At 37.2% G+C, this 10,883-nt stretch overlaps 1 protein-coding gene across 4 annotated transcripts in view; it reads left to right on the forward strand.

The window, feature by feature from the left end:
• Positions 1-10,883, forward strand: part of LOC133980129 (unconventional myosin-XVIIIa-like) — a 148,322-nt gene that overhangs the window by 118,079 nt on the left and 19,360 nt on the right. For all 4 annotated transcript variants that reach the window (XM_062418715.1, XM_062418716.1, XM_062418717.1 and 1 more), the window contains 3 exons: positions 1,408-1,521; positions 7,646-7,762; positions 9,448-9,531. In XM_062418715.1, the coding sequence (XP_062274699.1) occupies positions 1,408-1,521; positions 7,646-7,762; positions 9,448-9,531 (315 nt within the window). The remainder of the gene's footprint in view (positions 1-1,407; positions 1,522-7,645; positions 7,763-9,447; positions 9,532-10,883) is intronic.

A 10,883-nucleotide genomic window follows, 5' to 3' on the forward strand; every position in this document is an offset into this window, starting at 1 on the left:
CTTTCTACTACAGACTAAATCCAGTTTATAGTCTGATGTTGATGCAGTTATGTAAAGAGATAAACTCATCATACTCAGCTCTGTACTGGACACAGATGAAATGTAAAAGGAAAAGTTGGACTGTTGTTCAGCCCTAACCTGTGTGTCTTTCAGTTAAGACTGATCCAAATTCTTACCCTCACTCCACTGCATTACTATTTTGCCACAAATATTTAAATATATACATGAATCAAATAAGCAAGTAGGTTTGATGTTAAAGGTTCAGTTCAACCAAGTATAGTACATAGTTTCTCTCTTCCTCTCTGTGATAGTTTCAGTTTTATCTGCTGAGGATCTTCCACAATACATTAGAGGACAATTATTGTTATTGTTTTTTAATCTATAAAGGTGTTTTTTTTTAAGTGAGATGTGAGGACTAGCTTTAGCATTATCCAGTAGGCTAGCTCCTGAGATAAGTGTCTGATGGTTATCATTCTGATGCTTTTTCAACATAATTCATTTTGAACTGTGGTGAAGGTTAAGTCAAGGTTGATATTTTCATTGAATATTTTAATATTTTACAACAGTGCCGCCTCAGTTCTCACTACATTTCAAGAAGAATTGACAAATATAAATATACATGTTAATGAAATCAGTGTGAGTGAGGTGTAATGCACATTGAGTGCTCTGTGTCCTACTGGGAGTTTGAACTCCTGAGTTTAACTTGCCTCAAAACAGTGACACAACACACACACTATTTATAATATTGACGAGGGTAGACACTGTGACACATGTATGACATAGGCCACTGAGTAATCGAATTACTATGTATCAATGTCAAATGAAGTTCTAAGCAGCGACCAAACAACACAGATCTACTTCCTCATAAAGCCCATGATGGAGCTCTGTGCCCACCATAAATATTCAGTTTTCCTCCATCAATATCCAGAGCAGCATGGGCCCCCCTTCAAATACACCAGCTGTATGAAATGTGCTATGTGAATAAATTTGACTTGACTTGACTTTATTTATATAGTACTTTTCATACATAAAATGCAGCTCAATTGTTTTTACATTTAAAGCAATAAAACAAGGACAGCAAGTTAAGATAAACAGCATGGGTTAAAAATACAATAAAATAAAATAGAAACATTGCAACAGATAAGAGATAAAAGTTCAAATACATTTAAAAGGGGAAACTAAATAAAAACAGGTGTAACATACAAGATAACACACAGATGAACTAAAAGCTTTGCACAGAGGTGAGCATTGTAAGCATAGCATTACACTGATCACAGGGTCAATGTACCCTGATAATGCAGAAAGGACTACACATACAATATACAGTACCAGCATAAATGAAGTGTATGTTGTGTTTGGCCACAGTTTGATACTGTAGTGAAGTGATATATTTTTCTCTGTCTCCAGCTGGAAGAGTCTGAGTTCACGTGTGCAGCTGCAGTTAAAGCTCGTAAGTCCATGGAGGTGGAGATTGAAGACCTGCACGTTCAGATGGAAGACATCTCCAAAACCAAACAGGCGGTCAGTACAGCTGTGTGGATCCTTTAAAATAAGCTGCAGCAGTGGCACAACCACAGGTGGCGGTTTACGATGAAGTTTACTGCACGTTGTTCTTATATATGAGGGAAAAAAAGTAAAGCTGTCACAACATTTGGACACGAGCGTCGCTGGCGATCACGTAGGTTGTGTTTTTCAGGCTTTTATAATGCTGCACCATCTGTGGCTGTAGCAAGACAGCAGTAGATATGTCACATCACTGCCTTTAGCCACAGATAAGAGGAGAGAGGACACACCTGTTCCCCCACAGCTCTTCCTTCATCTTCTTCTTCCTCCCTCTGTTCCTTCCATACTGCTTTTACAATATTTTCCATTTCTTGTTTATTTTCAGCTGTCTTTACTTCTTTCTTAACGGTTTACTTTTGTTTTGCTTCTTTGTCTCTTTCACTCCCACGTTAAATCTGCTTTTCATTTATTCCGTTTTTCTCTATGTATGTGTGAGCTCTCATCTCTCTCATCTCCTTCTTCCCTCTGCTCTTCTTCATATTCAACACGTTGCTGAACCTGATTTAAACTACCTTGAAAAGTTTGCCCGCTCATGTTTATCATCAGAAAGGTGAACATGACGTCCACAGTGAAGTGAAGGGTAAAGATAGTTGAGCTCACACAGCTGCATGAGCAGTCACAAGCATATTATTGTAACTATAATGTGCACCTGTCTCTAAATGTAACTGGAGATGAATGAACAGTTAATTAGTAAACTGGTGATGAGGAACTGGCAGAACTGGAACTGAGTTAATTATAGATTTTTTTTTCAATGTTAAATTATCTTTATAATTAATTAATAGATGTTTAAAGCAATTATATATTTATTAACTACTAATTTATTAAATGTAGTTATTAAAGATGCATTGAATACATGAATGATGCATTAAAACCCTGAGAAGTATGAGAACATAATAATAACAAAGTAAGTGAATAGCACATTTTCATTGGTCTCATCACAGCTGGATGTCATGGTTACACTAACAGGTTTAACTCATACACACTGAGGAAAAAACTGGGTGGAAACAATTAGAGAGTTTAAATAAACTCCTGCATTCAGAATCAACCCTTCATACTGGGGTGGTGACATGTTGTTTACTACAGAGGAGGATGTAGGCAGACCGTGTCCTAACAGCACGCAAACCTCTGACTATCACATCGGGTTGTGTAACATTGGATGTTCACAAGGTCAGACTGGAGATGTAACCACTCAAGTTAAAGATGGGAGACTACTTGCTATCCTACACATGTTCTGTATTGTGATATTTGAATGTTTTGTTACTGGAAATGAATGAATGAATTGACTTTGTTATCCACCTTAGTGAACAAATTGTCTTTAGCTTCCTCCAGTACATGAATATATAATAAAATACATACAATACACACCATATCATGAAGACATTAAATACACCAACACTACACAACATAAAAAAACATATTACAACTGACAATTGTGCAAAGGAGCAGGAAAACAGCAGCAACCATTGTAATAAGTTAAACCCTGTTAAAAGGTTCAGTGCCTGTATGGCATAAGGGATAAAAGACCTCTTATATATGTTCCTGCTTGCCCTCTGGGCCCTGAATCGACGCCCAGATGGGAGCAACTCAGACTCTGCGTTTAGTTGGTGAGAAACATCTCCAGATATCTGTGTGGCCTTCCTGACTATTGCTGTATTAAATATATCACAGAGCTGTTTTTGACTGTCACCTTGTCAGTGAAATGACGATATATAGCCAACAGCAACTTAACAAGAAAACTTCCATCTCCCTGGTGATCTCCCTCCAGCCAGCTGCCACGTCCTTTACATTTTTGGAGTGAAATGAGGAGGTATGATAGAGATAAACAACGTTCAGATAGAAAAAAAAAGCAATCAGACTGATTTTGTTGCTGATGCTTCCTCACATCACATTCAGTTCAGACACAGTAGGCATGTCCTCTGGTAGACAGAAATATGTGATGTCACAGAACACCCTGAACACACACTTCATCTAAATCACTGCAGCAAGGTGACAAGTTCATCCACTGAAAGTCAACAATGAAATGATATAAGATTGATATATTTAACAGAATTGGACTTGGTTGCATAAGATACATACTTAGCTGAGATATTATTATCTTTATGTTTTAAGATGATGAACAGGTCTTGAAACAAAAACTGATGGAGCGAGTGTTTGTCTTCAGATGAGTGTCAGCTGCTGCAGGTAAACATTAGTTTATCTGGAAGCTGATGGAAGTGATGAGCTTCATGATATAAGACTCAGTTCATTACTGTGTAATTAACTTCACCTCATTTACATGTACTGTTACTGCTGTTTACTCCAGTATATTTATTCCAGTATATTTACTCCAGTATATTTATTCCAGTATATTTACTCTAGTATATTTACTCCAGTATATTTATTCCAGTATATTTACTCCAGTATATTTACTCCAGTATATTTACTCCAGTATATTTACTCCAATATATTTATTCCAGTATAGTTACTCCAGTATATTTACTCCAGTATATTTATTCCAGTATATTTACTCCAGTATATTTACTCCAGTATATTTATTCCAGTATATTTACTCCAGTATATTTATTCCAGTATATTTACTCCAGTATATTTACTCCAGTATATTTATTCCAGTATATTTACTCCAGTATATTTACTCCAGTATATTTATTCCAGTATATTTACTCCAATATATTTATTCCAGTATATTTACTCCAGTATATTTACTCCAGTATATTTATTCCAGTATATTTACTCCAGTATAGTTACTCCAGTATATTTACTCCAATATATTTATTCCAGTATATTTACTCCAGTATATTTACTCCAGTATATTTATTCCAGTATATTTATTCCAGTATATTTACTCCAGTATATTTATTCCAGTATATTTACTCCAGTATATTTACTCCAGTATATTTATTCCAGTATATTTATTCCAGTATATTTACTCCAGTATATTTACTCCAGTATATTTACTCCAGTATATTTATTCCAGTATATTTACTCCAGTATATTTATTCCAGTATATTTACTCCAGTATATTTATTCCAGTATATTTATTCCAGTATATTTACTCCAGTATATTTACTCCAGTATATTTATTCCAGTATATTTACTCCAGTATAATTATCCCAGTATATTTACTCCAGTATATTTATTCCAGTATATTTATTCCAGTATATTTACTCCAGTATAATTATCCCAGTATATTTACTCCAGTATATTTATTCCAGTATATTTACTCCAGTATAGTTACTCCAGTATATTTACTCCAGTATATTTACTCCAGTATATAACACTGTAGCAACCAAAGCTTCACTGTTTCTTCTATCAGGACAACAGGTGTTATTTGCATCTCAACATTTGTGGTCCACTTCAATCCCATTTTAACTGTGCAAATATTCAGGCCTCAATTTCATCCAATGGTGCATCATGGGTGACTTCATCTCAGCTTTATATTGCTTTTATATCATGGCATCAGGAAAAGAAAAAATTGACTTTGAAAAACACCGACAATGTTATTGTTTTCATAAGATGCCTGACTCATTTAGTGAGATGTGGAAGAGGAATTGTGCAGAGATCAGATGAATGTGTCAGCAGCTGTTTGTTTAGAAATGCTGTCTTTGAGGATGACCTCTGCAGCACACATCCAGCCTGCTGGGAAAGTAAACGGCTGCAAGAAGTGATGACAGAAATGGCTATTGTATAAATGGAGGCCTTGTTGATGCAGGCCAGGCTGCATCACACACCGCAATTCAACAAAGATAAAATCATGCAAATAACATTTCTTTCAGATGGTCCGCTGTTCTTTCTGCCATTCCCCGCCATAATTGCAGTGTTTTGAGAAAATAGTCTGGCATGTTTTCAACAGCTTTATCCTGCTACAGAGAGCAGTGGCAATCTGAGAGAGATTGCACTGACAGCCTATTGTTAAATGTGTTAAATGACAGTTTGATGCTGGCGACAGGCACGTTTTTTTTTTGTTTTTTTTCTCTCTCTCTCTCTCCAAGTGTCCGTCACAACATTTTTTCCCCTCTGCTGCAGTGCTGGAGCTGCTTTCAATGCTTTTATCAGCACTCAGTGAGGCCAGCGGTGGATTTAAAAAGGGAAAGTGGTATGTAAATGAATCCGCCCCAGATTCCTCACGGATATTTTTAGTTCCTCAAGTACACCTTGGTGCGTCTCAGCAGTGGGTGGTATTAATAAAAATAAATAAGGAATAAATAAAACTGAATGTTCTAATCTAACACATATTTTGAGGTGTTTGATCCAGTGCGTTGGGTTTACTCTGTTTTTTAATAAGACAGATGCCACAGTGTCAGCTCTGACTGTCCCTGACTTCTCTCATCTACTCGCTATGTGCAAATGGATTCATTAGCCTTTTCACATCGTCACATTATTCATCATTTATTAATCCATAGCCCTGCACCACCAAGCTCTCCATCTCTTTTGTATATTATCCCAGTCATTACAGAAATAGGATTACTTCAGCACAGTCCCTCCCCTCAGCTAAAGGTACTGTATAAGGCAGTTGCTGCTTGCTTTTAGCCCCTAATTGGATATCTTGGTTATGACTGGGGCCTGAAATAACCCCTGTTGGGCCCTGTGATCAGAGGGGGGCTGTGTAGGAGCTAATAAGGGCTCACGTCAGAGGAAAATCTCTGTTATGCACTCAGTGGCGTACCCACAATGCCAAAGCAGAGCTCCAGAAGATGCATGTTCTTACTAACTTAAATATATAACCTTTTAGATATACTAACCCTTCTTTTTATGCAGCTAAATATTATTGTGATGGTACCAAAGCTGATAGGTGCACAAATTATTGAATAGTGCTCTTGCATTAATAATGACTGCCCACTAATTACTAAATCATTAATTCGAGAGCATGAGTTAGTAATAACATAGAGTTTCTGTGTCATGCCAAACATCCCACCTGTCCCACATTGAGTTATAGGACACAGATAATGTTTTAAATACGTATATAATGCATGTAGAAAAAGAAAAAAAACACTAAGATGGTGAACATTGGAAACAAACATGAACAACATTGTCATTTTGAGCATGTTAGTGTGCTGCATTAGTATTTAGTTTGGTCTTGTTTCAAAACGTTCCTAAATTAGGAGGACTGATTGTGACCCTATGAAAGAAAAAAGGTTTTATTTTGAATCTAAAAATGTTTTTGCACTATAAAAAAATAAAACCAACGAGTCTTATTCCTTTTAAGTACACATGATAAATACATGTATGCAAACCAAAATAAAAGAAGAGGGTAGTTACATGCTCACCCATTAAAACATCTACATAATGCTGCATATTACAGCAAGTATCACAGTGTATTCCTGCCACTGTGACAAAACATAGTTCTCATTGTAGAAAAATATTCTTTTCTCTCAAACCTCTCTCGAACCAACATTTTCATTAAAACATTAGTTGTTAAAATATCGTACTTGTCTATTTGGTTGTTGACTTATATTTGTACTGCACAGTATGTCATCGAGTGATGGTTAACCCAGTCAGTTTTCCTCATGAACATGTGTGTCAGTGGAGGTTAAAATGGCCCTCAATTCATTTATGCACAGATTTGAACATACTTTTATTTACTATACTTGTTATTTATATTTGATATTTTTTCTTTCCCCAAGCTGCACTGCTGCTCCTTACTGAAATCAACACACACATAATATATTGATGCTAATGATCAGTGAGTTAGATTATTTATACATATATTTTCTATCAGATTAAATTGAAAACTGTGCATGCTGTGTCATGCCTGTGAGTCAGAGTCACTTGTTGTCCACTTTGTTTTAACTGAGCTCAATCTCTACATTTTCTGAGTAGCAGCTCTTCTTTTGTGGTGAATGACATTTGTCTCAGTTAATTTCTGCCTCAGACGTCATCAGTCTGCCACAATACAAAAGCATTCAGCTTGTAGAACAAAATGTACCATACTGTATGTGAATCACACATCTATTTGAGGATGTTTTCGGGTTTTCTCCTGGTGTGAACCAGCTGCCGTCTTATGGCTGATTTTATCTGACAAAGTGACAACACAGCTGGGCCCATCTATTTACAGGTCTGTTTGTTTTGTTTGTCTCTGTTTCAGCTGGAGGAGCAGCTGAGTCGTCTGCAGAGAGAGAAGAATGACCTGCAGTCCAGGATGGAGGAGGACCAGGAGGACCTGAATGAGCTGATGAAGAAACACAAAGCTGCTGTGGCTCAGGTGTGTTCCTGCTCCATTCTCCTCTGTCTGTCTCACACACACAAGACTGCTGGAATAATGATGGTTTACACTGTTAAATTAAAGGAATTTGATACATTAAATTATTATTCATGAATTCATTACATTTGCATTAGTAAACCTATAGTAGTAATAGTAAGAAATGATAACGTTTAACAATTATTTAACATTCTCCTTTGAAATAGAGTTTTTAAAGGGTTGGAGAAATCATGTGAACACACCTGTCAGCTGTTTTAATACCTAAATACTAGTTTTTTTCTTTATTTATTTTATTTTCTGCATTGTAGATTATTACTAAAGGCATTAAAACTATGAAATTGCACATGCATTATATGGTAAGTGAAAATAAAGTGTAAGCAAAGCTAAATATGTTTGAATTTGTGGTTAAGATAACTGCCTTTAGCTTTGCTGTTGTAATAAATATTGTTCTACAATGTAGAAATGAGTGAATAAGTGGTACTGTATGTACTGCACATCTACAGGTTATCCAGGTGTCATAGAACCATAACACTAGCTGTACTGTCTACACTGACAGGTCACATTTCACCTGCACTATGTAAAGCATATTCTCTACTGACCAGCACAGAGACAGTGACAGTGTCTTTAGTCCCCTGAGACGGTCCAGATGGTGATTCAGAACTAGATAGGTTTGAACTACTAGCTTAGCTTAGCTTAGCTTAGCTTAGCTTAGCTTCAGCCGATTCAGTAGAGAAAGTGAGAGAAACACAATTGAGGATGTTAATGAGTGGTAGGCTGCTGAAATGCATAAACTGCAGTGAATATCTGGATGAGTCAAGTTAAGGATATCCAATACTTAACCAGTGTAGTATCGAGCAGTTTCATCAATGAAACTCAATCATCCATCATAAAACAGTTGGATGACATTGCCTGACTCATGTATGATTTTGAATTCAAAATAATCAGCAAGTATCAGCAAGCTTTAAATATTATTATAACACACATACACAAACACACACATTGTCAAGCCTACAGACGTGTTCCACATATAGTAATATTCAATAGTAAAAGGTAGAGTCCCTGCATCAAGCTTTACATTGAGTTGTTTAACATGATCTGCTTCTGCCGATGGATCGTTTTGGAGAAGCGTTGGTATTTAGCGAGGGCTGAACGGCCCCCATTAGAATTAATGTGTGTGTGCAGATGAGCAGCAAGTGGAAATGAAAGTGGAGTGAAAACGCTTCCTTTCTATCACTGATGGAATGATGAGTGATCTGCCTCCATCGGCTCCAAATGAATCCATCCTTCCTGTTTAAATTGAAGCAGCTGAATTCCCGGCGGGACTCTCTGTAGCAGAGTGCTTCATCTACTGTGGAGAGAGAAAGAAAAAAAAGCACTCGTCTCAAATATTTCACACGTCACATTGAAATTAACTGTATTTATATGCTTTCACCAGCCTGACATTACCTAGACTTGTCGAGGTAATGTCACATGTTTTAGTGGATATATTTATTTTTTCTCTTTTGACATTTGATGGGATGTTGTTTTTAGGGTTGTAGCTGTATGTATAGCCTGCATTCTGTATAACTGTACTAAAGAGATAAAGACTTTGCCAAAAATATGAACTATCAACATATTTCTGCTCAGCACAGTGCACACAGTAACACTCTCACTGACTTTGCTTCCTCTCTGTGTTTTTGTGGTTTCAGTCGGCACAGAACCTGGCTCAAATCAGTGACCTCCAAGCCCAGCTGGAGGATGCCCTCAAGGAGAAGCAGGAGGTGCAAGAGAAGGTAGACACTGGTTTTCTGCTTTTAGCATACCACTGACAGTGACAAGGACAGCTGGGTGAAATTAGCATTTTGTATGAAAGGGCAATAAAAATGGGCAGCGAGAGATGTGACTGAGTAGAACTCCACCCCTGTGTCTGAAGGCCAGAACAGCAAACCAGTCCTCAAGTTATTTCATACATGTTACTGAAATGATGCTCAGCAACTTATTATAACAACCTGTATTTAATTTATAATGCTTTAAAATGTGTTGGAGATCTCCCATCTTACCTAACTAGGTTCCCAACCAAACTGACCAAAAGAACACCATGTTACACTATAAAAGAAGGACATATGACTCTGGAAATGTGTATTAAAAAAAATCTTCTTCTTCATCCTCTTCTAAGATGAATTCATGGAACTACATTTGGGCTCTGCCGAGGAGGTGATACTAAAGTTAATTCTAGATACTTTCAAGGGTTGCTGGTCAAGCTGTCAATCGTGACCGAGGGGCGGCTGTGGCTCAGGAGGTAGAGCAGGTTGTCCACTAAACAGAAGCTCAGCGGTTTGATTCCCGTCTCCTAAAGTCCACATGTCAATGTGTCCTCGGGCAAGATACTTAACCCCAAATTGCTCCTGATGGCTGCACCAACAGTGTATGAATGTGTATGAATGGTTAGTTTCCTCCTAAAGAGCAGGTTGGCACCCTGTGTGGTAGCTCCTGTTATCAGTGTATGAATGTGTGTGAATGGGTGAATGTGACTTGTAGTGTAAAAGTGCATTGAGTTGTCGAAAGACTATAAAAGTGCTGAATAAGAACAACATAAGTATTAGAAACAAAAAAAGAGTATCAATACAACACACAGCCATCCAGTGCAGGAAAGAAATGAAAGAGGAGAAATAAGGTTATTAAAAAGTAAAAAACAACATTGTTTAAAGTGGCACAAACTGAATAACTATAAAATGGTGTGATGAGTTTGATGTCACCAATTGGCTTGTACAGGTCCTAGCAATGACTTGGATTATATGAAAGGAAATAACAATTTCACTGCCTCTTCTTTCATTGCTGTCTGTCCCACAAAGACTTACTGCAGTTCAACAGCACACATGAAGTCAAATCTGAGTTTGTAAAATACAGTGGAAATACAAGGAATAACATAGTGCTAAAACTTCACAAGACTGTTAAACCTGAAGGTTATGGGAAGCCTCAGGTTACGAGTTAGAGAGAGCTGCTGCTGCAACAACCTGCAACCGTAGAAACCACAGCGAGGGGAAATGATGCAGGAGCTGATCTTGCTGCTGTGTGAGTTTGCTGAGTGATACACCTCTTCACCAGCAGCCAACACACAGATCAATGAAGACAACCTGAATTAGAG

This window comes from Scomber scombrus, chromosome 5, assembly GCF_963691925.1.
Source record: "Scomber scombrus chromosome 5, fScoSco1.1, whole genome shotgun sequence".
NCBI classification, from domain to species: Eukaryota; Metazoa; Chordata; class Actinopteri; order Scombriformes; family Scombridae; genus Scomber; species Scomber scombrus.